Consider the following 26,913-nt stretch of genomic DNA (forward strand, 5'->3'; position numbering starts at 1 on the left):
AATTGAATGCCGCTGAGTGCTTCTCAAAATATTTTGCTACAAGCAACCCCCTTGAACTTTGCGAATAAATTGGTGCGTGTTATGTTTTATTAGAGTATCTGCATTAGCGTGTTGGCAGAGGACCAGGATCACATGGATGATATTGCTAACAATACGACTGCTAACAAGCCGCCACTGTATGCAATGCATTCCAACGACGTGGGTTTGGGAGCCATTCTGCTGCCAGAGATGCCTTCACCGCTTTTGCAGTGAAGCCAACTGCAACGAAATTCTCGGCTGCCTAAATGCACTGTTTCGGGGTACCATTACTTTAAAATGTGCTACGTGCAAAATCTGGAGGCCCAAATATGCGTTGCTGCATTGCAAACAAAGACCACAAATGCTCTTTTGCAAACCAAAACTGGGAAAAAAAGGTGGCCATTACGACCAGCCAAAAGTGATGCCCAACTCAGGAATCGAGTAGGCGCAGTGGGCAGATTCTCCCATGGCTGCCTGCGACAAGATGACGCACTTGTTGTGTTTCGGGTCGTCCGTTTCTTCGAAAACTCAAAACATGTGCGAAAAAAGTATGGGAAGTCAGTGCAAGCATTGTTGCTTCACTGTGAGCTGCTGAGATGCACCTATAGTCGTCCGGTGAAAGGTACACAGGCATCGCAAGGCACACAAAATAGGCACAAAACGCAGTGCTGAGCGCAAGATGGCAGCCGGCACAGGGCATATTAACTGTGCTGATCGAACCATCCTGCATTTGTAAGAACAGAAAATAAAAGAAAGAATAGCTTCCATGGGAGCAAAGTGCCGAAACATGCCGGCTAGCGTGCTATTATCCAAGTTCAAATCCAGAATTTCATTACTTCTTGTTTACATGGGCAGTTTTGTTCTGTTAGCAGGGCTCCGGCGCCAAATCTTTGGATAACGATGCACACCTATATAAAAAGACATGCACCAATGAAAGCACTGCAGTCTCTTCGCTGCTGTTGTGAAACAGTGCCCTTACTCAAGACTCAATGCTGCTTACCTTGCTATTACCCACTCTGCCAAACCATTTCCTTTCTAATCAGCGAGAACAATGTTGCCAAACGTGGCTGGTTTTTAATTTATTTTTTGACGAAGTTGTTTGAACTGAATCAATTACATGCAGCGCACCGCGTGCTGTACTTCTTCGCACCCTGACCTGCCGCGACAACAGTGGTAACAGCTTATCGCCTTGCGTCGGCCGTACTCACACCACTCGTGCTCTCAATGAGTCGACCGGCCGCGACTGTGCAGTGCACCACACAGCTAGCTGCCATACTAGTTCGCACCCCGACCGGTCACGACGACACAGAATCATCTCGTGTCGGCCGTTCTCGCTTATTGCGCACTCTTAGAGCCGGTTGGCCGCGACCTTGCAGTGTGCCGCACAGGTGCTGTACTTGTTCACTCGCCCGACGTACCAACCAGCTGCGCCTGGAGAATACTGTCTCGCGTAGGCCGTACTCGGGTCTCGCGTGCTCGTATAGTCGACTTAGAGCCTGCTGTGGCCGCTCCAACCCTGAAATCAGCCATTGTGTAACTGCTGTAGTCGCTTGCTGACAGCGTATCGGCTCGCGTCGACCAGCAGGCGGCCACGGCAAACAAGCAACTCTATGAGTTTGCTCTTTTTCTCTCCGCAAACCACAGCTTCTTCATTTTCTCTCATTTCAGGAAAGTGTGAAAGCGATTATTCACGCAAGAGGCACGAATTACGCTGCTCACTCGCATGAGGCCACACGTAAAAGGGCTACTGAGGAGAGACGACGGCCGCACGGGAGTCCTGACTGGCACGTCACATCCGGAAGTTTGCCACAGTGGCGACAAGTTGTGGCGACATTCCGCTAGGTGCTGCATCGGCTGAAGTGGCGCGTTTTCGAACAGTTATAATGAAAGTACGGCGCACGTGTGGAGTTTAAAAAATTAGGTCACAAGAGACCTAAGCGGTGTATACCTCCCGTTGATGCAGAATTTGGGGCTGGTAAATTTTCGTTGCAGTCGGCTTTAAAAAAATGCCTTTCCGTCAGCTGTTTCTCTTACATTTGTCAGCTTTTCAGCAGCACTTGCAACCTCCCCGAACTTTCTCTGCTTGTCACATCGTCATAATTCACCATGTATTCCTGCCAACATATCACATGCACCCACTGAAAACCAATAGATCACAATTTCAAACTCGCAATGGAAGAGACTGCCGTCGAGCATCATTTACAGTAATGCCTTGATAACTCGAACTCGGATATCTCAAAATATTGGCTAAGTTGAAACCCTATTTCACCGTGCATTTACTTCACAAAGATGTTATGTATTTGCACCCCTGTATCTTGAAACAGTTTTGACGGGGGACCACAGATATCTCGAAATGTTGACAGAGAGGACACAAGGCAACGTCTGCTACCAGCAGCTGATAAGATCTCCGTTTGAACACTTAGCGCCCACTACATGCCAAACGCAGTCGTGAATGGCAAATTTCCGTGCTGTACGAGGCCCAAGTCCCAGTTACTGGAATGCTGTGGATGTTGCAGCTGATCATGCGGACAGCAAAGAGCCTCGAGAAGTGCACGCAATAGCAGGAACGAAAAACGTGCTGCACCTGCTTCGCAACAAGATAAATGTAGCGGTGGCAAGCAACGTTTGATGCGATGCGTTGAGCAGCCCACGCACGCCTTTCTGGGCAACATGCAAAGACCAAACAGGCGAGCATCATGCAGTTCTTTCTTCCGCAACAATAAATTTTGTGTTTCCTGCGGATCACTTTGCCTGTATTACAAAAGCTCCCCTTTTTTGTCTGAGTCAGGATTACTTGAGGTTCCTTAACCTCGAGATCCTCAGATTTCTTTTTTTTTTCTCCTAATGCTGTGAATTTTTCTATGTATCAACTGATTTCCTTTTCTCCTTCCTTTTATTCATTGTTACTACGTACTTCTTCCCCGTTTCTTTTCTTTTTCTGCCTCCCTATATTCACCCCCATCTAAGGTAGCAAGCCCCACCGTTTGTGGGGCTAACCTTTTCACTGCTCACTAAAGCTTCTCTGTCTTTCTTTCTTTCTCTCTGCGTGCGTGTGTGTGTGTGTGTGCAGTGGAGCTTTTGTTACTAGCACCAACTCTTATATCAGTGACCTGGCCCCAAATTTTCGGCATTTCGCTTAACACAGAACTCCACTCTCGAAATGTTCAGTGGATTTTGTGATTGAGTTAACGAGGGATTGTACTGTATATTTCTCTGTAACGAAAGGGGTACCAGCGTGTGCTGCCCACCTTGGAAGCACTTGGGTCCCAGGGGCGTGGGGGCTTCGTGGCTCCCTGGCCGGCAGCGGCACACCCCGGCGTCGCACCGGGACAGCTCGTCCACTTTGGCACATTCCGACGAGGAGCGGCAGCTCTCGTTCAGCTGACGTCCTGACATGGGGGAAGGGAGGAGGAAGACATGGTGCAATGCTCACGTCCTGCTTCAAATGCAACTTAAGCGAGATCAACGCTTGCACAAGTATTGGTTGATTGATTGATTGTGGGGTTTAATACGTCGAAGCCACACCTGGCCTATGAGGAACGCTGTAGTGGAGGGCTCCCAATTAATCTCGACCACCCGGGCATCTTTAACCTGCACCGAATTCTCGGCGATAGCTGATAGGTGTAATGGAAGATGATAAGTGTAACAATGAGGGATGAAAACAGAGCGGTGTGGGTTAAAGAACAAACACGTGTTAAGGACATATTAGCGGAAATTACGAAGAAATGGACGCAGGCAGGGCATGTAAGGCGAAGGCAAAGATAACCGTTGGTCATTAAGGGCAACAGAGTGGATCCGTAGAGAAGGCAAGCGTTGCAGGGGGTGGCAGAAGGTTAGGTGGGCAGATGAGATGAAGTTTACGGGGATAAATTGGTCGCAGTTGGCACAGGACCGGGGTAATTGGAGATTAATGGGAGAGGCCTTTGCCCTGCGGTGGGCATAGATGGGCTGATGACGATGATGGTAAAATCCTGACATGAGTGTTTTTTGCTTTTCACCCTCATCAGAAAAGCAGTCGCTGCAGCCGGGGTTTCAAGTCGTGTCCTTGGGCTCAGCAGCACAACGCCTTAGCCACTGAGCCACCGCGGCGGGTGGTACCACGACCAGTATTGAACGTCATTCCTCAGGAAGCAGACTGAATGCTGTTTGTTGCTACTCTCTGGAAGCTTAGTGCCTAGCTTATCGCTTCTGGTGTCTGCCACTTGAGGTCATAACAACATGTTCACGTCTCATAATGTGACACAAGGCTTGTTAAATTGGGTTACAATGGAAACGACATGACACAAAGGTGACTTCGATATATACGTTTTAATTTTATGTCATTTATTTATTTATTTATCTAGGTACCCAAGGGCCCAAGTGGGCATTACATGAGGGGGAGTGAGTTGAAAGCTGACGAAGCATACAATATCACAAAAAGAAAAGAATCGACATAACAAAAGTGCAATTGGAATACCATAAAAACACAAGAAGTACACAATAAAATTGCAAAACACAGCGTTAAATATCATATCCGAAAACAAGAAGTCTAAAAGTGGCAGAAAATCTGGCATTTCAAAAGCAGAAGCACACATTTGCAGCCTAGAAAAGGTACGCATGATAAAAGACAAGTTACAGAGCATTTTGAATTGCTAAAAATGCGACGAGTGCGGTTTGAAAAGAACAGGCGTCTGTTCGATCCACTAGGCTACTTGGTAAAGAATTCCATTTATTCACTGCCAATTCAAGTGATGATTTCTGATATTTGTTTGTTCGGGCAAAAATTGGCCTGGTCGGTGCGTGCAGACTTATAGGATGCCAGAAGGATAAATTTGCGAGCGAACGGTGTTGGATAATGGTACAGGGTGTGAAAAAAAGTTATTCTTGAAAACTGCCTGCATTGGGTGAGAGGGGGGAGATTAAGTTGGTCCTTCAAGGCAAATACACTCTGGTTCCTTGAGTACAATTTCAAAGTCTTCATTCAACGTGACATTCCCTGCTGGGCTGTAACCACTATCGTGCATTCCATAAGCTTTTCAAAGCACCGTCGCCAGAGCACTGCTTCAACTAAGCATTGGATTTCAAACTCTTCACTTCGCCTCAGTACCCGCCCCCCTTGGCATGTGGCAGAATGCCCGATAAGCATAGACGTCACTCTCCACATGGCATGCCCAACAGCCAAGAAACACAGGGGAGGGTACAGACCCCGTACAAAGGTTACAGCCACTCTTTACGTGCCAGTGAAGATTAAGCCAATTAGATCGACTTTTCAGCCAATATGGACAGTTTCTCGTTACAGCAAGAACCTGTGACTGAATGTATGTCAGGCTAATATAGCCACGAGCCCCCACCCCCCCCCTTCCCCCCCCCCCCCCTTTGCATCTTGGTTTGGCACAGTGTGTCGGGATTGTGCTGGTAATGCAAGATTATTTGTGATGCCAATGATTCTGCCTGTTGGTACTTAGCACTTCACGCCACCCCACCCCACCGATGTCCGCGGAACCATTCCAATGTTAGTTTCAGGTGGCAACGCCCTTGTAATCCTGACTATTGATGCCAAGTGAAACTAGAAGTGCGACACGACGTGAGCAGCCGGAAAGGGCAGAAAAGTCTTGTCTTCAATAAGGCATGGACACAATTTTCAATGGAATGGGCTCATCTACATGCACGCTGCAGCAACTTAAAGCAGAGTTAGGATGTGATGTGCGCTGTGGAGGAAATGATCGCCTCATCAGTGGGAGTGAGAACGTCGTTTTCACTGGAAGTGCAATGGCCAAGGCACGATATTCTCTCCACGGCCCCGTTAACAGTTGCCATTTGTCATTTGGTACGTGCCTTTACTAGAACTAGGAACAGAATCCCATTGTCGAAGGTTTCAAAGCACTTGGCCTCTTTTATTCGTAATTTTTGTCCACTCAGAACTTCCCCAGAGAGGTGCCACATCTTTTTTTTTTTCCATAGATTTTCCATTGCCATAGCAGTCTTGCACTGCCCGAGAATTACACTGGACGGCCAAACAAATGAGAGGACACACTGCGCGATGAATGCAACCGCCGTGTGTTCGTCTGTATGGCGACGAAATTTCGTCCGCAATCTATGTATACAACGATTCCTTCGAAAGGATCACAGGCATCAACTTTTTTCATTGATCAGATGATTTTTTCACGCGCACGAATTTTCTCCATGATTTGAACTACACAAATACGAGCGGACTTTCCACTCAAGACGGCAATTTTCGCGTTCTACTTCCACATTCTTCGCCTTTAACAGATACGGAAAGATGTCCCAATTAAGTTTGTTGGCGCTACGGCTTCGGAGCTGATTGGATGAACTCTTACATGGTAATGCAAGTAATAGGTCGCTAAATAAGCCATAAACCCCCAAACGGTTGCACGGAGGTTTTTCTAGGTCGCGTCGATCGAACTGCAGGCTGGAAAAACCCAAACACGTAACGAACACCGAGAGGCATATTTGGAGCTACTGTAGTAGAACAAACTCCCGCCCCGAACGGGATCCCGGTGGAAATTAAAAACCGGAACATAACAAATAGTCAGAGAACGCAGACAGACGCACGCGCAACTCGGCGAGAGGGAACACAAATTCTCACCCGGGTCGCACTTGAGAACTTTGCTAGCGAGGTCTCTGTGGGTTCCGTTGACGCACACGCAGGCCCCGTCGCTGCATACGGCATGTTTGTCGTGCTTGTTGCAGGAGTGAGTGTCGTCGCATTCGGGAAAGTCGCCTGCGACGATCGCCAAGCGCACCACCGAGACATGTAAACACTGCTTCACCGTAACGCACGCAGGAGCTGCTAGGACTAACTGTCAGTGGGAAACCGGGCACCAAAGGTCCCCGAAGAGCTCGGTTCCGCGGCTTTCCGCTTTTCTTTCTAGCGAAGTACGAAACGATACGTACCGTGGGTGAACGCAAGCAATGCTGCAAAACACACGAGTGCTACCTTAACGTATATTTTGTACATTTATTAGGTTTCCTACTACACATAGCTGCTAGAAACAGACGTGCGGGAATCAGCTGTGCGGCCGCTCGGACGCCGTGTCCAGTTTCGCACTTGCAAAAACGTAACCGAAGAAAAAATGCCTCCATCAATCTAATCAAAACGGCTTAATTATGAAGTCACTCTTTTGTCGCGAATTAGTTCAATGTACCGGTGAGAGCATAATTTTTCGTCAGCGCGATCTTACTGCGCAAGACCGCCGCGCCACATAACACTGTAGTCGCGCGGGCAAGCCGAACTTGCCGAACTTTTACCCGGCAGTTAGCTTAGTTGAAATTTTCTAGGCCACGCCAGAATGTTCAACTCCAGAAGGAATTCAAAGCAAAATCATAACGTTGAAGTGTGACCGAATTAATTTACGTCAGAAAGAAAGAAAGAAAGGCTTCGGCAGCTGTCCGGCGTAATTAAATTTTGACAGCAATTTGTTATTACCAGTACTTCCATATGTACAGAAGTGGTTGGAGACCGTGAATTATTTTTTTTTAAAAGCGATAATTTGAACAAGGAGCTAGGTCAAGGTTTTCCGCATGCATATATATTGTGGCTGGGTATTAATTAAAATGTTAATCGGCAGGCTTAAATTTATTCAATTAACTCCTCAGTTGAAGCACTCGCGTTGCACCAGCGGCCAACCACGTGCCATACACGTGCACTTGCATCCAACTTTCTTTCTTCTCTTCAATTGATTGATTTGATTGATTGTGGGGTTTAACGCGCCGACGCAACGCAGGCGATGAGGCGCGCCGTAGTGGAGGGCTCCGGATTAATTTTGACCACCTGGGGACCTTTATCGTGCGCCGAAATCTCGTACACACGGGCGTTTTTGCTTTTCGCCTCCATCAGAAAAGCGGCCGCCGCGGCCGGGAATCGAACCCGCGACCTCGTGCTCAGCAGCGCAACGCCTTAGCCACTGAGCCACCGCGGCGGGTTCTTCTCTTCAATTGCTGTGCTCGCGTAGTTACAGGCGCAGGTTTTTAGCCGTGATGTACGTGGGCTGTAAATGGTGATTGGTCAATTTTGATGACGTGATGAATACGTATCCATAATTTATGTAAAACTATGTACTTTTTGCACAATAAGTGTGACGTCATGTAAGGTTGTTTATTTTCTTATTTACCCCCAAAATTTTTTTCCAATTTTTAGATGCGAAGCATCTCATGGTGGGGGCTATGTCCCTCCCTTGTCGTAGTCATCGTTGCGCCGTCCACCCCCCCCCCCCCCCCCCCCCCCTTGCGCATGCATGCTCGGCTTGCTGAACGCCCGGTCCCTTCTATGCCTCCTGGAGCGACAGTGTTGCCAGTGTCCTCCTGGGCCGGCACGAGACAAGCACGCTTCACGCGCCTTCGATGTTTCATCGTCGTCTACATTTCACAGACCACAAGGCAGTTATAATCAAAGCAGAACCTTCACCCTTCGCTTGGCCGGGAAGGCTACAGGACACTTCACATCGCACCGTGTGTTCCACAGGGCTCTGTGTTGGCGCCGGTATTGTTCAATATCGCCTTGCTTCCCCTAGCTTGGCGGTTGGCGGAGATACCTGACGCGTATTACATCATGTATGCTGACGACATTACTATGTGGTCCGTGCATCCTGACATCTCTGTCCTAGAAAACTAGAAAACGCGCTACAAACGGCGTTAAATATGACTGATTCCTGGTGCGCCCAAGTAGGACTTGAACTATCGGAAGAGAAAACGTCATACATGTCAGTGACTAACAAACATGGGCGACGCCGACTTGAGAAACGGCCTGTCCAGTTGTTTATTCATCAACAACCTCTACAGGAGGTCCGAACTATTCGTGTGCTGGGCCTTGATGTTGCCTCGTCTGGGTCCGCGGCTCCATGGGTGAAGAGTGCGAAGGATCGCGCCGCACGGACAATACACTTGATACGTCGAATGGCGACGAAGGCTGGCGGGTCGCGCACCAGTGTTGCTCGCCTCCTTGTGTGGTCAGTGTTGCAACCCAGACTCGTGTACCAGGCTCAATTCCACCATCTCACGTTGAGGGACTGGGATCGCTTCGAAGCCATCAACTGGGATGCCATGCGGGCCATTACTGGACTACCCCGAATGACCCCAATACCAACTCTGCAGGGGGAGGCCCAACTCAATTCGATTGATGATTGATGAGCTGGTGCACCAACGCCGCTCTGCCCGGGCCTGTAAAATCTCGATGACCGGTGCCGCCGCTGCGGTAGCCCGGTACATGGGGTACGTTGTACCAAGTACCACTGTGAAAGGTTCAAACATTCCTCCGTGGCAGCGAGTACAGTTAACAGACAACAAACCAATCGGTCGCCTCCGTCACCCGGTACCTCGCCAGGCCACGGCCCAACTCTCGCCTACATAGCCCAGACGCAGAAACGGCAATTGCATATGTAGACGCCAGCGTCAAAAACGGCATGGTGCACACTGCACTCATCTGCCCCCAGCTACCAGAGGTGGACCAATGTTGCTCTTATGAAGCTAACCCGATGCCACCAGCGTATCTTGCTGAACTAGCAGCGGTACACGATGGGATGGCCGCAATACTGCCTATTGTCCAGGCAGGGCCATACCATACTGTCGACTAATAATACGCACAGACTCTACGCAAGCCATCCACGACATATGCCGCGTAACACAAGCTGCAGCGTTCGCTGATGCCATTCACCACTTAGCACGAAGCACTCTACTGCAGATCCGCATAGAATATGGGTACCCCGTTCAGCTGTACCCGGCAGTAGGGAGGCAGACACGGCTAGTCGCCCGCATACCTTGATGCGACCACTGCCACTTTTCCCCGAAGATCCAACCTGGCACAACAGAAGGAAATTCTCCGGCGCACCACGCGAGCCGTCATACCCCCATGTGGTTCAAACCTCCCTGGTGACTTAACTTGCCGAGAGGAGGCGGCACTGCGGAGAATACGCGTTGGGATGGCCCTTACGCCGTCTGTGACTGCCTCTTGGCCATCGCAGTACCGTGGCCCATACGAATCTACCTGCCCATTCTGCGACTCCGCCGTACAGAATGTGAATGTGCAGCATCTGCTGTGGACCTGCCCCGAACTGCATCAGATCCGATTACAGCACCTTCGTGCAACCGGCCTCCACCCTGGCCGCCCTCCAGACCTGCAGCGCTGGGTTCATGGACCATGTCATCGGCACCTTCTGGACTATATACGAGAAGCAAACTTGTTCGTGTACCTGTGAATCGTGCACCGTTATGCCGCAGGGCAAACTTTCGAATTAAAAAAAAAAAAAAACCCACGTTGAACATGTTGATGATAATGCCTAAATAAAGACAGCCTCACCACGTAAAACGTTTCTCTCTCTCTCTCTCTCTCTTTAATGCCTCTCCACTCTAACACCTCCCACCCCCCTCCAATAAAATTACACCATCTTCCCGTAGGGGAAACCTGAGTAGTATGCGAAACAGACATGGGGTCAACGCAATTTCCCATTTCGTAGTTCCGGTAAGTGAAAAGTGTGGTAGTTACCATGGAAACCAAAGGGTAAATATAACGGTAGCTGTGTACCTCAACCTCACAGAAACGACAAACTGAAAACTAATGGGCACTTGAATCGACCCCATGCCTGCTTCGCATACTACTCAGGGTTCCCCTACGAGAAGATGGTGCAATTTTTTTTCCCTAGGTCTGGGCACATTCTCTGACGGTGGAAAGTAAAATGGTTCTGCAAGACATGTGTAAGGCCAATGCCGTGCCAGACGCAATTGACGATGATGATGATGATGTCCCTTGGTGAATGACACATACCCAAACAAACATAACTGCCACCTGTGTCATCGTCATCCCCGTATATGTTCTTATGAACAGGCGGCAAAACTACTGACCTCTGCTTGCTTCTTTATGGTAGCTCGGCAGCAATCGAAAGAACGCATATTGAGATTTAAAGGCCGGCATGAAGACAAAATATAACTTGGTTCAGTCTGAAAGAACTCACTCAGCTCCATTCCAGCCATGAAAGACATTCTCTAACTGGAAAAAAAAAAAAGGAAAGAAAACTTGAAGAACTTTCAGATTTCCCGTTGCAGTGGTGTAATATCAGCAGAAGTGATGTAATATGGACTAGAACTAAAAACATTGTTACCAATGTGTTAACTGCATGTTAGCATTCATCTGTCTCAACGGAGCTCCATCAGTTCCTTCCAGCCTTGCCGTGGTGTGCCTCAGGGGTCTGTCCTGGCCCCCTTGCTTTTTAACCTTGCCGTGATACTATTGCCTGGCGACTTGGTGCTGTTGCAAGTATTTATTTAAGATGCATTTAAGAACAAAGTCAGAAAAATAGCAACTGGCACGAAGCCTCTAAATTTCTTCTTTGACACACTTACCTTAGCTCTCGCTCTAACTACATTGAATTATGAAATAGGTTTGAAGGTTAATGACAGGCTCATTTTTAGCTCTGTTTGTTGGGTCAAACTGGTATAAGTCCCCTTTACACAGTGAGCCCTAATCGAGGGTTAAATTTTGCGTAGCTAAGATACAGGTAAATGACAAAGTTTCCGAAGTAAATATTTTCACACATAAATTCGGCCTGCATGCTTCGTATGTAGGCTTGCTTTTTTTTTTTTTTTTTTGACAGGTGTATTAGTAGAAATATTTTTTACTGGCGAGCTGGCCGCCATAGGTATGTTGCGCTGATGTTTGCCTCGGTAGCAGCAGTGCCGTTTTCTATATCCTGGTGGTTTGGGGGATCATTTTTTGTAGGAAAGATGCCACGCATATCACGTGCTCGGTTCGTAGCATTCATATTACGTAAGTGTCGGCGCCTTGTCTTAGACAGCAACAGCAGAAATTATCACGAGTGCACGCACGGGCGTCAACACAAAGAAGACATCTCAGGTAACGTCATGATAACAAGGCCGAGAAGAACGAACAGTTTAAGTGGCGCAGACGAAAATAGATGTTCATATTGTAGCCGACCAATCAGATTGCGTATAATACAAATGGCAGGTAGGAACCGATGCATTGACCACCGCCGTCTTTGTTTACTTACACCGTGTCTCAGCGTCAGCCCCATAGATCGTTGGCATGGCATGCTGCAGGCAGTGCGTGATAACTGCTCGAGACACGGCTACTCCTGTTTCAATGCCCTAACATGCGCTGCAGATAACTTTAGCGGGGAAAGTGCTGCGCTCACAGCGGCCTCTGTCCGGTGGAACATGCCTGTAGCAGAACAAATTAATGTTTTTAATTTTATGTGATGGCCCAATGCAGCAAACAGTTCCCACAAGAAACCACATTTTTTTTTTTTGACAAAATGTAAGGAAACATTATGGGGGCACCTAAGTGGCCCTTATGATGTAGCGAATGCAAAACTATTTGTGTTGAATTACTGAACCCGTTCCCTAATCGTCATCATTGCAAAGGCCCGCGGTTAGATTCCTGCCCTGACCCAAATTAACCCAGTGATCTATTCAACTGAATTCATCATCTGCGGTCGCTTGTTTACACTGGATATTCGACCTGCTAGATTAATCAATGCTTCTGTGTCAATAACATCTTGATACAGGCTACTAACACACATCTTCCGTAGGCCATTTCAGATGGCCTATGGAATGCTAACGCCATTTCAGATGCCCTACGGAGACACAACGACCCTGGTTCAAGCCCCCCCAATTCCAATAAATTTTTTCCAACACACTTGATTTTTTTTACCATAAAATATTTCCTTCACTCAATTCTGCACATTCTTTTTGTCAACAAGGGGAATTTATCTTTCAGGTCGGCTTAGAGGTGGGGTGTGACACATCAACCCGCTTAATAAACATTTTGCATCGCACCGAAAATGCGGGGCTTGTACCCATCGTGAAACGGAATGTCACATGCTAGGTACCGTTGTAGTTTCCATAGGAGTACTTGCCAACCAGTGCAACTAAACGAGCCTATCCTCTAAACAGCGCAGCCTCTTTCCCTGAATTATGAAATAGCTTTTGCCCATATTTTAACTAACCTTCACCAACACTTCTGCAAGTAGCGTGCAACTTCAATCAAGTTTGTCCATTGATTCATCACTTTCTCGGCCGAAGCAAGCCCCGAAGGGCTCGCAATAGTTAGCTCTGGCTCAAAAAAATTTGCACCAAGACACTGTAAGGCAAATGCAGTTGTCTCCGAAAGAATTGCCAACGCGCGTTGGAACACCGTGACGCAACTCACCAGCTTCCCACATCAACACGCAATGGACGACTAGTACACAGGGCGATGCAACAGGTCGTCCTCAAGTGTCCAGAAGTTCAATATATATTGCTTGCTGCAATTCTGCGCAGATTTTGTTCGCTGCGACAGATGTGAAGCGGTAGCATATCTATTCCTGTTTCGTATTTGGTCCAGGCTGGACATACTTCATGGGTGTGTCTGAAGCCATCTGCTGCAAAGCCAACAGGCCTCGGAACAAATGCATACAAAGTCAAGTTACTGAAACATGTAATAACTTCACTAAAGGACGTCACAGATGATCTTCGATATCTTTCCAGAGCAAAGTCATCTACAAGAGTGACGAAAATTCCCTGCAAACAAGGAATGCCCTTGACAAACTGCAAAATTAAAATCATCGTTGCACCATATTTTGAAAGGACGCATCGGTCCTTGGGTCCAAAAAAGTGCCAGAAAAAGCACTTTTTAGGTATCAATTTTCTCTTATTTTGCAGACTTTTTCCACAGAAAATTCGGTATTTGAACAGTATCAGGTACTTAAAAAAGCTGCACAGGCCCGATTTTGACATTCCAATGTCAAAATAACAATTTTTCTATAATTCCCCACTTCTGCACACCAAGTCACGTGGTATCACAGAAAAGGAAATACTCTAGAGGCATATCTCAGCATGTAGTGCAGCTAGGAAGGTAATTTCCTTTGCACTGTGAAGCTGAATGTTTAAACCTTGCCATAAGAGAAACAAATTTTGCATTTTACATTTCAGTAATTCTTTAATTATTGTTATTAATAATTGGTTAGCAGGAGTACTTGAAACCTAGAAGTTACAATTGATGTAAACTTGCACGTGATTGCCATACAAAAAGAACTGCTTCCAACATTGCATTCTCCACAATTTCTAATATCTATTCATGCCCTGCAGGTAATTTTTTTGTTGAAACAGTTTTTTCTATTGTTCTCAAGAACAATCCAAAAATTTCTTTATTCTTCCATTAAAACTAATTGGATGTTTAAAATCACCTAAAAAACTGAACAAGTCCATCAAGTTTCATTAAACTTGGTTCAAAAGCAAAAAAAAAAAAAAGTTCCCAAGACCAGTGGGCCCCCTTAAAACTAAAGTTCACCAACCAACACTTCTGCAAGTAGCGTCTAGCTTCAACCAAGTTTGGTTCATTGATTCGTCGCTTCCTTCGCAGAAGCAAGCCACAACGCCGAACACGAATGCACACAGGACACGTCAGCTTGATGGCCGTGAATAAAATTTTAATGAAGTCCTCAGCGAACATGTTTTCCGGCTGCCTGGCACGGATGAAAACGAAAAGCATGCGGTACTGTGCGAGGCAGCGGAGCAAAGGAGAAGAATACGGGCAGGCAGGCATTTTCCGCAAATGTCGTACAACATCCGTAAAGACGGTGAAATGCAAGAGTACACAGGCCGGAAAGGTTGTAGTACAGATAGTGCAATGCAGTTTTGACTGCTCGCCGCCAAGACTTTACAAAGAGAACCATTTGTTTAGTGGAAAAAGAAAACGCGGTTTTGTTTCTTTATTTTTCACTCCGCCATTTTCGAAGAATATGCCATATCGAACATCCACGTATCATCTCAGCGATTCTGTACACTGATCATGAACACTGTTAACCACAACAAGAACCCAATAAATGCACACTCCTGTTTCGGGTAGCACACAGTAGGCAATACAAGTACTATTCTCTCCTCCTTAGTGACCTTCAGGCCATAAAAATAAAATGGTTATCAAACAGTGTTACTTAAAAACAACGATAGATTCTAAACGGAGACCATTTACTGCTCCCACCTGTTACGCTTTACACTGTACAAAGAAAATACCTGTTCCAAGAAAACAAACCTTGACTACGGAAAGAAACAGATGACTCGGTGCGAGCGTTACTACTATACGTCAACATTTACTATGGCCAGGTACTCAATTCAGAACACAGACTTATCTATCATACACTTACGCCCGCAAATGGGTCAGAAGAGTGCGCGGGAAGTAATGAAAGGCAAGAAGAGAGGCTAACGTCTCTGCGCACAGACTTGACAGTGCAATTGAGAAATCGTTTACACAACACACGCTACGTGTAGCCAGGACAGATTTGCTCTCGGAAAGGTTTGTTCAGACATTGGAGGTATACAAAGAAAAAGAGGAATCTACCAATTACACCTAACAAGTGAAGAACGGCGTGAACGGTAGTTACAAAAGGGCAATAAAACAAACGGTACCAACAATACTCCTGCGCAAAAAATCCGCCAGAGTAATCTCCCAGACATATAATTACGTACCCGCAGTATATTTGCAAGATTTTTCCATAGCGGTTCTCATTAAAAATTGCAGGAGGAAGAGAAAAGAAGCGTACAATTACACCCGAATGAAGCACAAGCAGTTACGAGAGGCAACAAAACAAAAGGTTACGTATTTGCGCGAGAATCTATCGTCGCAACCAGGACATCCCCCAGACGTAACTTAGACATACATTACGTACCCAGCAGAGATTTGCAAAATTTTCTCCTAGCGATCCTCGTTAAAAATTATTGCAGAAGGGAAAGAAAAGAACCATACAATTACAAGAGGCAATACAAGAGGCAATAAAACAAAAGATAACATATTTGTGCAAGAGTCCATCGGCACAATCGGGACATCATCCCCTAGACATACCCGGGATATAGATTTGCTCATAGCAGCCTTTGATCGGACATTGCGGGGAAATGAAAAAACAGTCTGCAGAGAACATCCCGACGTCAAAGCAGCGTCTCAAAACATTCGGGGGGGGGGGGGGGGGAACATGGGAAAGGCAAGCGGGCCGCATTTACAAACGTGTAACAGTAGCTACCAGAGTGAGAGAGGGAGTGTGGTTACCTATAATACACTAGAGCGGGATAAAACCTTCAGAGAAGAAACAGCAGATTCAAAGCAGTGGAGGGGGGGAAGAGGGACGGTTACTGGTACGCACGTTTAGAGTAAAAAATACTTATCACAGATACAAAAACTTAACCTGCTGGCACTGCAGTCAGAACTTAGGACAGAGTGTACACAAACAGGGGCGAAAGAACGCAGCGTAGGGGGGGGGCTAGGGCAGAGTATAAGACACACTCTACGACTCGGAGGAGTCTTCGCGCTAGTGCGTCCTAAGCACGGCAGCAGCTTGCTTCCTTAGTAAATCGGCTCTACTCGACTAGGTTGTAGTAAGAGTACACTAGCCCTTGTTTGGCGTCCGGTGTTACACCAGCCAGCACGCTTGTGTTTGCCTCGCGATATCGCAAGCAGGTTGGCGTTACTGAGCTTCGAAAAAAGCGTGTCACGGAGACGACCCAGCAAAAACAGGTAAGGGACCCAGGACGCGAGAACACGTCAGTTAAAATGCAACACCCTGCGTTGTGGTTGTTAAGGATGCGAGGTTACGCGGTTAAGCAAACAAACAAAAAAGCCTTCCGCCTTTGAAGATTCAACAAACACCGTGGTCGAAAGTTATGTTTGCGGTCGACAAGAGGCAGAGACGATACACTTGTACAGCTTGTACACAACAATGCCTTTCTTTTTTTCCAAGACAAGGTTACATCAAAGTTTATTAGTTTGAACTGCGATTTAACACCTCGAAAAGCGAACGGCAAGCAGCCCGTTTGATGGTTTGAACAAGTGCAGCCTTTTCTTTTTTGTCCGAAGTGCCTGAGAATGGTTTCCAGTGCTGGGCTAAATCACCATAAAATGTGGAAGAGGCAACGAGCTAAACGCAACACCCAATAAACTTGTGCTCATGTTTCCGTACAGACAGTGAATACCCTTCGAACAAGACAGCTGCTTGTTCTACTGAATCTTGTTTCGTGGCCTTCCCGGAACGGAAAGTGCTCGCAATCTGCTGGGCCTTCAAATGTGTGTGGGGTATGTCAAACGTGCAGGAAAGAGACTCAAGGAGGGGGGTGTGCTAAGTTAAACACCTCAAAAGGTGAGAGGAGGCAGCAAAGCAAAGAACTCCAGTACAACGAAAAAAAATGCGACAAACTGTACTGTTGTTCCACAGAACACTGTAGTATTGGTTCTACAGCAGTAACTGCTAATCTCGACACATTGACAGATTTAACGTTGCAGAGAAGTACAGTTCCTCTTCACGTTTACAGCGTTTACACATTCCTTGCCCAAAGACACACTGCGGAGTAATGTGGCACAAATGTGCGACGCTGGCCAGACAAAAGAGCAGAGAAATACATTGACTACAGCTTCTGTGCTAGCATGCCATTGCCTCATCTGCGCGTTTGCTTCGACTGCGTAAGGCCGTTGCGATTCCCGTATATCGTCCAGAATTTCACTGTACCGGGTGTTTCTTTTTAGCAAGGTCCTCAAAACACATTGAGCATTTGCTAAATCGCTTTCGGCTCAAATCGTAGTGGAGACTGGAAAAGCCTTAACCTAAACCGAGCACTATGAAAGCCAACACGATAAAAACACGAGATAAATAAGAAAACGTAAGCTCGTACGGTGAAAACTGAAAGTGGCATTTCTTAACACTTTTAATTTTTTTTTTGTTTTTTAAGGAGTGACCGCACACAAAAACACACTGGCAATGACACAGTTTTTGCGACGAGTCCCCCCATTTTCAAATACTACACCACCTTCTTCAGGACGAGGCTTTCAAAAACCCTCTCTGCATCACACACTGCACCGACCTTCTCTTTTTTTTTTCATTTTCTTTCTTTTTTTTCCCACTTCTGTCAAGCATCGTCACGTTTATTCCTCACGCCCACCACTTTACCTCCTGTCAAGCCTAGCACGTCACACAGGTGAAGTCTGTGAATGTAAGTGGTCTTCTGTGATTGCAGGCAGTTAATAAAAAAAAACGTTGGGAGAGGCAGGGACGACTTCCGAGGTGATCTCTCTCTCTCTCTTGTTCTTATCCTCTCAGGGGTGTCGCGTTGGCTGTGCGGTGGCATTCCCTCCGGGGATCGTCGTTGCCGCCTGCTGAGTGCTGGCGACGGGCACACCCCTGACGGCCTCTTCGTACGTCGGTGGGGGCTCCTAAAAGGCACACACAGTGGAAAGGGGAAAAAGATGGGCATTGAGAAAACAGCCTTTTAAACCGAAGCTTGCTATGTCTCACTGATAACATGCGTAGCGTTGGAAACACACTGCAGGAAAGCCAACTTTCTCTGACAATGATGATGATGGTATTAGTAGACATTAAGAAGAAGAAATGGACGTGGGCAGGGCATGTAATGCAAAGGCAAGATAACCATTGGTCATTAAGGGTAACAGAGTGGATCCCTAGGGAAGGAAAGGGTTGCAGGGGGCGGCAGAAAGTTAGATGGGCAGATGGGATCAGGAAGTTTGTGGGGATAAATTGGGTGCAGTTAGCACAGGACCGGGGTAATTGGAGATTAATGGGAGAGGCTTTGCCCTGCAGTGGGCGTAGATAGGCTGGTGATGATGATGATGACCATGGGTGAAAAAGAAAAAACCTGCTTCCCCTGGTTGGAATCGAAATTGGGTCCCTCACATGATGAAGCCAACGCCTATCTGAGTGCGCCATTCCGGCATGGTCGAAGTAGTTTGGATTTGGAGAGGGGTTCGTGGACATGCAAAACAACAGGAAAAACACGCACGCCTTCATCTGACGACGACGATACTTGAAAACGAAGCTTTCTTCGTGTGAGGAGTCAAAGTCAAAGTCGGTGCGATCAAAAGTCCAAACTCAGACGACAACCAAGGAATCCCCCGCAAGAAAGCTTCGCGTGCAAACATTGTTGCCGATAGACGGAGGGGGGCATAACTTTTTGTAAAAGCACTGCAATGTAAAGTCGTGTGAAATGGTGGTGAAATCAATGATGTGGGCCGAAGCAAGTTGCACACACTTTCCAGAGGCACAGTTTGAGGTACCCCAGAATAAAACGCATACACACACACACAAAAAGAAGTTCACCTTTGACATAAATGTAGAACAAAGGTTGGGTATGGCGGAGCCCCACCAACACTCATTGTTAATTAAAGTAATCCCAAGAAGAGTGACGTGATTGGGAGCAGTCACTTTGGTGCACTTTGTCGAGCAATCTCAAAAAGAGTTTTGGGGAACCTCAGAGTGGTAAATTCTGCTTTAGCATAGCAAAGCACTCTGTGGGAAACACCAAGATGCAGTTTCTGAGGCAAAGAGACATCTTTTCACAAATTAAGGGTCTGCTTAGCGCGTCACCTCAGACAGTAGCAAATGTTCATGTTTTTTGATCAGCAGAAAATGCAACTGAACTCTCATTCGCAGTTGATGGGCATTTTCATGAATGTTTCCTGGCTTCACTTAGCGGTTATGTGGAACCGAAGATGGCGCACTTTCTGCCAGCTGAGCCAAGTAACACATCGAGTGCGGCTCATGCATTAAGGGGACATGAAGACCAAATACTAGAAGTTCGGTTCATTAGGCTGCCTTGTCTCGATAACAATGACATTAATTTTATCGCCCACTGCAAACAAATAGTATTTGCGATATTAAAGAAAACACATTTAACAGTGGCAAACTCTCCATCTTTCTTCCGGCAATTTTTCTATGATGTCATAGAACTTTGTTTCTGCGATTGGTGGCCACCACCGAAAGCTACAGTCAGAAACACCTGACTGGATGATTGCAGCGGGGCTTCCAGGTGTGGTTCATCATTTCACCTGAACGCTCACGCGCCGTTAATACACTGATAAAAGCATTTTTGGTGCCGTCCCATAAGCCGTCATCCGTGCCAATATTACATCACTGCAACGCAAAATTTTAAAGTTTGTTAATATTTCTTCAATCTTTCCAGTTAAAAACCTCTCGTGGCTGGAATGGAACTGAATCAGCTACCAATGTCTAGTTCTTTCAAATAGAACAAAGCTTTACTTTGTCTTTATGGCCCCTTTAAAGACTGCAGGCAGGTATTCAGGGCCTGCTAATGAATTTTTTCTTTCTTTTCATCTGGAACCACACGGATACTTCTAGTTTCACTTCAGCTTACAGTTCCCCTCATTTGCCGCCATCAGCATGAAAAGCCAGTCGCACGTTGATGGATGCTGCCAAAAAAGATGGAGATTTTAGCTTTAACAACACTGCGTATTGCGGAAGCACGACCTCCACGACAAACGAAGCAGACTTCTGGCCCAGTGCGATTAAAACCTACTCGAAATTGAATTCGGGGCAGTGGATAGTGGTAATTTTGCTGCCCACCTTCATGACCACCCGCCCACCACCAACAACCTCTCGGGCTTCCAATTTTCTGCTCTGGTGGTCAGCTTTCTGCGCCCACACGCTGGAAGCTACAAGCTACAAGCGCTAGGCGCCCACTTCCACAAGTGCACTGTTATGGGAAAGCATGGACGCCGCTGGAAAGCGGCCACACATCCTCACGAGTTAGAAACACAGGACACGAAGCTGGTGGTAATCGTCGACAAGACGTACGGCCTGGCGACACCAATCACGCTGCTCGTAATTGCTGCGCAAGTTCTTTTTCGATCGTCGCGGTGGGCATCTATTTGCAACATGGTTGCGCCTTGCCTTCTTTAATTTGGCTTCATTGTTAAGGCATTTGGCATCCTGCTATCATATTTACGCTACCGTTTACAAAGTTACTGGCAGAGCTGGAGTTTCCATTTACTGCTGAAAATGGTGGGACACGTTTAAGCACACTGGTTGCGGTTTTCACGTGTTCCCGCTTATCGGCTGCCGTGTTGCAGGTAGCGACGCCTCATGACAAGCAGGCGCTGTCCCAGAATAAGCTGAAGAACGGCTCCATAGCACCAAAAGTGCATTAGTTGACCAGCTGGTACACAACATCACGAACAGGGTCCACGACCACCCCACACTGGCCAGTTATTCTCTCGTGTTTGCCCTGCAGCAGCTACAAAAAGACGGTGGGTGGTAATGGAAGTTAAATCGCCAATGCGCTGGAAAAGCTGTGCCCTGGTCCTGGAAAACCATACACCCTCCAGAGTGGACTGCCTTCGCCAACTTCACGCTGGCATGCGACTGTTTGCAGAATCTTTGCTTTCCGTGGTACACGATTTCAAACAGACGATCCCGCTCACTGCACCAACAACTGGATCAAACCTTGTGCTCCCACTGCCCACGGCGGACTGTGCGAGAGACTTTTCAGCTCTGAAACTCATCAAGGCACAACCGAGGAATTGCCTCAACGAGACAACAATGGACTGTGACATTCGCAACGCAGTTGAAGGCCCTGATGTTGACAGCTACCTGTACGATACGGAAGTGGACAGCTGGGCCAAACCGCAAAATTGGAAGCTGAAAGTGTAGCATGTCTGAAACGCAAAAATAAACTCTTTTGCAACGTTGCATTGTGTGATTGCGCCAGAACGGCTGTTGTCTTGGGTGTTTTCACAAGAGATCGGCCAGGCGTGTTCGGTCGACATCATCAGTTTTGATGAAAAATTTATATATAGCTCCTTGTGCCCAGAGAAAAACATGTGCTAAGTTTTTTGGTCGAAGAAAAATGTTCCCTTTCTCAAAAAAATTTCCATGGCCGGCCAGGGTTACTGGCATGTCGAGCGGCTCGCAGAAAATTGGAACCTTTTACCGCTGTAAAAAAAAATTTACTGCAGCTATCGCCCTAGTTCTTTTTATGCAAGGACTGTGCATGCTCTCAAACGGTTTAACGTGCTCGTCTTTGGACTGCAGAGCGAATTCCTTCTAATAAAAATTCTCAAATTGGGAAAAAGCTTGAAAATTGCCCAAATATGGGGCTTTTTTGTTGGAATCTGAACAAGTTAGGTAGTTGCAATTTTGTAGTGTTATTCTTCAGTCTTTGTTCAATCTTCGTGGCAATTTTAGTTTATGTGGGCAAGACGCTTCACTATGAAAAAAAAAAGCCCTGTACTGCAGCAAGGTGACGCATTTTGGTAAATGTTAAAAGCCCCCCCAAAAAAAAAAAAGAAAAAAAAAGAAGGCCAGCTTCGATTTCTTTCGAATTTTCACGAATTAAATCCAAGGGGGTTCACATAGTCACATAGGGGAGGCTGGGAGGCTATTAGCACCTCCTCCCCCGGCCCTCCGAAATGGCCACGCCACTGGTGACTACGCAGCTTTACCCGAAACCATTCACCAAACCATTCAGATTGCTGCCCAACGTTCCCCCATGGCCGCTTCCGCATTTTAATTTATCTTAGCCTGGTCAGTAAAACAGCTGATATGAAATAATCCCATGAAGGACAACAGTGAAATGGAAAGTTAGACCACTGGGACTCCACATGGCCAGCGGCAGATTGCACACCGTGAATGGTCACCACCCCCTCCCAGAGGCATTTCTTACCTCTGTCATCGAACGAAATGGGAAATATGCATGCATGGGAATAATAAATGCCGAAATTCACCGAACTCAAATTCTTTATTACATAAAAAACTACGACAAGGGCAGATTTGACCTTTGGGTGCACCAATTACTCTATTTGAAAGCACTGTTCTTCAATCTCACCGGAGTCGCGTTTTTCGGCAGCACCCTTGGTCTTCAGTGTTGGGCAACCGTCTGCTTTTACACGCCAGTATTTCTAGCGACACTGCCATGTTTTTCACCATGTTTGACACAGTTAATTATGCTTAGTTTATCCGGCAGAAAAATCAGCTACCCTGCTGGTGGTCGCACAAAAAAAAAAAAGGTGCTACTGGCACTGGCTTGGCTGCGCCAACAATGTTGCCAGAGAGTTTCGTTGCCCAAATAAACAAAGAAATGGCATATCGGGTGCTGGCACCGCGAAAGTCGGCTATTGCCATTCAGTGAAAAACAAATTTTGCCTGTAATTTAGCCTGTTGTAGCCAATAGTCTGCTCCAGTCGGGTCCGTTATGAGCAGAGTGGATTTCACTTAAAATGCATGGGGACGGAACAACCCAACAGAAATTGTCTGTTGTAACCGGAAGTCCGTTGTTCCCAGATGTGCGTTTTGTGTTGTGTTGTGTTGTGTTTTATGGCACATAAGCAACTTAGGCTATCATACACCAAAGAAGGTTTTGTGTATTTTGTGGATAATAACTGATTGTTACAGCGCATTACAGCGTTACAGCTTGTTTAGAAGCCCTGCTTCTTTTATAAAACTAAAAACGGAGGAAATTTTAACAAGAGCCTTTTCTCCTAAAAGTAGACTGGCGTGAAATGGTATGTGTTCGTCGTAGAACAGCCTCAAATGCTTGTTTCTCAGGACCTCAAATTTCGTACATGAGAGTAACATGTGGTTTACTGTTAGCTCTTGGTCGCATTCCTCACATCTCGGTTTATCTTCTTTCGTAAGAAGGAAGTTATGTGTCAGATGTGTATATCCAACGTGGAGACGACATAAAATAACTTCTGTGAACGTTCTTCCTGTTTGCTTGATTCCCACTCTGCTATAGTAGGTTTAACTATGTGAAGTTTGTTGTTTGTTGTTTGTTTCGTTATCCCATGAGGACTGCCATGTTTCTCTGTGTTTACTCCGTATAAATTTCATACAGTCGCTATGAGGAATATGTACGTGTGTTACTGTTTTGCTACCAGCCTGTGCAGCACACGCATCGGCTCTCTCATTACCATTGATCCCAACATGGCTAGGAACCCAGCACAGCTTAATTTTCTGTCCCTGTGTCTTTGCTGTCGCTAAATTGTGTATTATGTCTCCTATTATGGGCTGATCTGCATTTTTGTAATGTAGGGCTGTGATCGCGCTGAGCGAGTCTGTGTAGATAACACTTTTCGGAATGATTTCCTTCCTTATTCTTTTTACAGCCACAGCAATGGCATAAGACTCCGCTGTGAAAACCGTGGCGCACTGAGGTAGCCTGATCATTTTCTCACATTTACCTTGTATTATTGCACTCCCAGCATAACATGATGTTTTGGAACCGTCTGTGTTGAATGAGGTGTAGCCTTTGTATTTTTCGTTTAGTGCCAAAAACTCGTGTAATATGTGTCCGCGCGGCGTTTTCTTTTTTTGAAACTGTGTCAGTGTAAAATCGCACGCAGAAGGGAATGTATACCAAGGTGGTAATAGTTTTGTTTTTTGGGCAGTCTCAGGTAATGTGTACAGCAAACTAAGGTCTTGGCATTTCTCTTCAAATAGAACGAGCAATGGTCTAATAGCTTGGGGTTTGTTATTAAACAGTGTCCTAGAAGGGCACTTCGTAACTATAAGATACAGTCGAATCCCGCTACAACGAAATTGACGGGACGTGCGAAAAATTTCGTTGAAGCGAAAATTCGTTGAGGCGAAATCTGCCCCAACACACCACGGAAAGGCCAGAAAAATAGCCCCGTACGTTTCCGCAACATTGGCAGCATAATACAATGTTTAGAAAAAGGAGTGACGCGCAAGAACTCATGTTTATTTGGATAACAAACATACCAATGGTTATCTGTTTTTTCACCACCCAAAGAACGCGTTACCGAGGGGGGTGAAGATATGCAGGCACAAAACGTATCGCTGTACAACAAGGCGTGCCCACCAAGCTGATTACTTGCAGATAGCTGCTAGGCCGTGGGAAGCCCCCCTCTCGCTTGTGGCAGGAGCAGTGCCATTATCTTATCCTCCGACAGGGCACGGCAGCTACTGACCTTGGCAGGCAAGACGCGCGCGCTTGCATTTAACATGACCGCGCGCCCGCGACTAAGATAGGATGACTAGGCTTCAAGACCAAACATGCAAACATGATTTTTGCTCTTGGCTATGGAGAATGGTAGAAGGAAAACGGCAAGGACAGCTGCTCACAACGCATACATGACGGCACCGCGCCAGCAGCGGAGCACATTCATGCAATTTCAACTGGATACGGATTGGCTGTAGCTCTGGGGCTCCGCCTTGGCGAAGCGGGCCTGCGCCTCGTGTAAAGACGGCCAGCCACATCGTTATCACCATCAAGCAATGGCGTGCGCCTATGAGTTATTTTTTGTTTTGTTTTGGGTGGCGGTGTGCTCGCAACGCGCATGTTTTCGGTGAAACTAAGCGTCCTGAATGTACAAAAAGTTACAGATAGCTGGCGCTATGCTTATTTTATTGTAAAATAATTCTTCGAACCCAGCCCAAATCATCTAAAATTTCGTTGAAGCGAAAGCAAGCCAGACAAATGGTTCGTTGTGGCGAGGACTTTGTTGCATTGACTTCTATGGCTAGCTGACGGGGAATTGGAAATATTTCATTGAAGCGGAAATTTCGTTGTAGCGGGGTTCGACTGTAGCACAGATGCTTTGGTAGTGAACGGATCTTTAAGATGTATGAGCATGTCAGCATGGTTCTTCTGTGTGTAAGTGATGGTTCATTGGCTTCAACATAAAGACTACTAATGGGTGATGTCCTATATGCACCAGATGAGAGTCGTAAACCTAAATTATGTACGGGATCCACTCGTTTCAAGTAGGACTGCCTTGCTGAGCCATACATAATGCAACCATAGTCTTAACAAGAGCGAATGACGGAGTGATAAACTTGTAGAAGGCATGATCTGTCGGAACCCCAGTGTTTGTGTGACAGAACCTTATGTATATTTAGAGCTCGGGATGCTTTCTTTTTCAAGATATTGATGTGAGGCAAGAAAGTGAGTTTTTTGTCAAATGCTATGCCGAGAAATTTGTGTTCATTTCGCATGGTAAATTTATTTCTTTTAGGTGTAGGGTGGGGTCGGTCTGCAGGCCTCGTTTGAGTGATAAAAAAATAGCGACTGTTGTGTGTGGTGAAAACTGGAAACCATTTCTGTCTGCCCATGTTATCAGTTTATTTATAGTCAACTGTACTTGTCTCTCGCATGTCGTTACATTGGAGGATGTGCAAGCTATTTGAAGATCATCAACATAAACAGAATACATAATCGACCTTGGAATTATTTTGGATAAGGAGTTCATTTTTACGACAAACAGTGTTGTGCTAAGAATACAGCCCTGAGGGACCCCGTTCTCCTGTACAAAATTCCTCGACAGGGTTGAGCCCAGGCGCACTTGAAATGAACGATTTGTCATGAAGTCATTCAGGCAATTCAGCATTCTTCCACGGATGCCTAATTCTACAAAATCCCGCATTATTCCATACCTCCATGTAGATTAAAAAAGACAGCAAGACAGTGTTGTTTGTGTATAAATGCTTCTCGCACGGCATTTTCGAGGCGGACAAGATGGTCGGTTGTTGAGCATGCTTTTTTTAAATCCGCACTGGTGAATGTCTAGAAGTTCATTTGATTGTAGGACAAAACTTAACCTGGTATTCACAACAAGTTCAAAAGTTTTGGCCAGACAGCTCGTAAGGGCTATTGGTCTATAACTACCAGGGGAGGTTGGCGGTTTTCCGGGTTTTAAGAATGCTACAATAAAAGCTTTTTTTCCAAGCTCCCAGCATTTATCCCGACACCCAAATTTTGTTAAAAAACTTCAGAAGTGCTTCTACAGCAGGACCAGATAGATGAGCGAGCATTTCATAATGTATATCACCTGGCCCGGGGGCGGTCTGCTCACCAGCCTCAAAAGAGGTCTTTTTAGTTCTTGGAGTGTAAATAGAGTGTTGTATGTTCGTTTGTGCCACCGCATGTTGGCAGTAGTTGTTTCTCAGCTGTGTTTTTATACCTCAAGAACGCTTCTGTGTAGTGTGCAAAACTTGATGCTCTGGCGAAGTGTTCCCCCAGTGTATCTGCCTCTTCTTCAATGCTTATTTGCACACCCGGTGCTGTTAAAAGGGGAACTGTGCAGGGGAAGTACATCCCGTTTAGCTTATGAATTTGCTCCCATACCTCCTTCGATGTTACGGAGCTGTTTATGGACGAGAC

At 46.3% G+C, this 26,913-nt stretch overlaps 2 protein-coding genes across 3 annotated transcripts in view; both read right to left on the bottom strand.

Annotated features, from left to right (window-relative positions):
* The window catches only part of LOC144150037 (uncharacterized), a 44,548-nt gene extending 37,478 nt beyond the window's left edge, over positions 1-7,070 (bottom strand). The window contains exons 1-3 of the mRNA XM_077681834.1: positions 6,913-7,070; positions 6,605-6,739; positions 3,267-3,407 (exon numbers count right to left, since the gene is read on the bottom strand). Coding sequence (XP_077537960.1) covers positions 3,267-3,407; positions 6,605-6,739; positions 6,913-6,976 — 340 coding nt within the window. The 5' untranslated portion in view covers positions 6,977-7,070. The remainder of the gene's footprint in view (positions 1-3,266; positions 3,408-6,604; positions 6,740-6,912) is intronic.
* Positions 7,071-14,411: 7,341 nt separating this feature from the next.
* The window catches only part of LOC144149407 (uncharacterized), a 44,655-nt gene continuing 32,153 nt past the window's right edge, over positions 14,412-26,913 (bottom strand). For both annotated transcript variants that reach the window (XM_077680968.1, XM_077680967.1), the window contains exon 9: positions 14,412-18,193. In XM_077680968.1, the coding sequence (XP_077537094.1) occupies positions 18,077-18,193 (117 nt within the window). In that variant the 3' untranslated portion in view covers positions 14,412-18,076. The remainder of the gene's footprint in view (positions 18,194-26,913) is intronic.

Source organism: Haemaphysalis longicornis, unplaced genomic scaffold (genome assembly GCF_048455015.1).
Source record: "Haemaphysalis longicornis isolate Haplotype H1 unplaced genomic scaffold, Haemaphysalis longicornis Haplotype H1 scaffold_8, whole genome shotgun sequence".
In the NCBI taxonomy this organism is placed as follows: Eukaryota; Metazoa; Arthropoda; class Arachnida; order Ixodida; family Ixodidae; genus Haemaphysalis; species Haemaphysalis longicornis.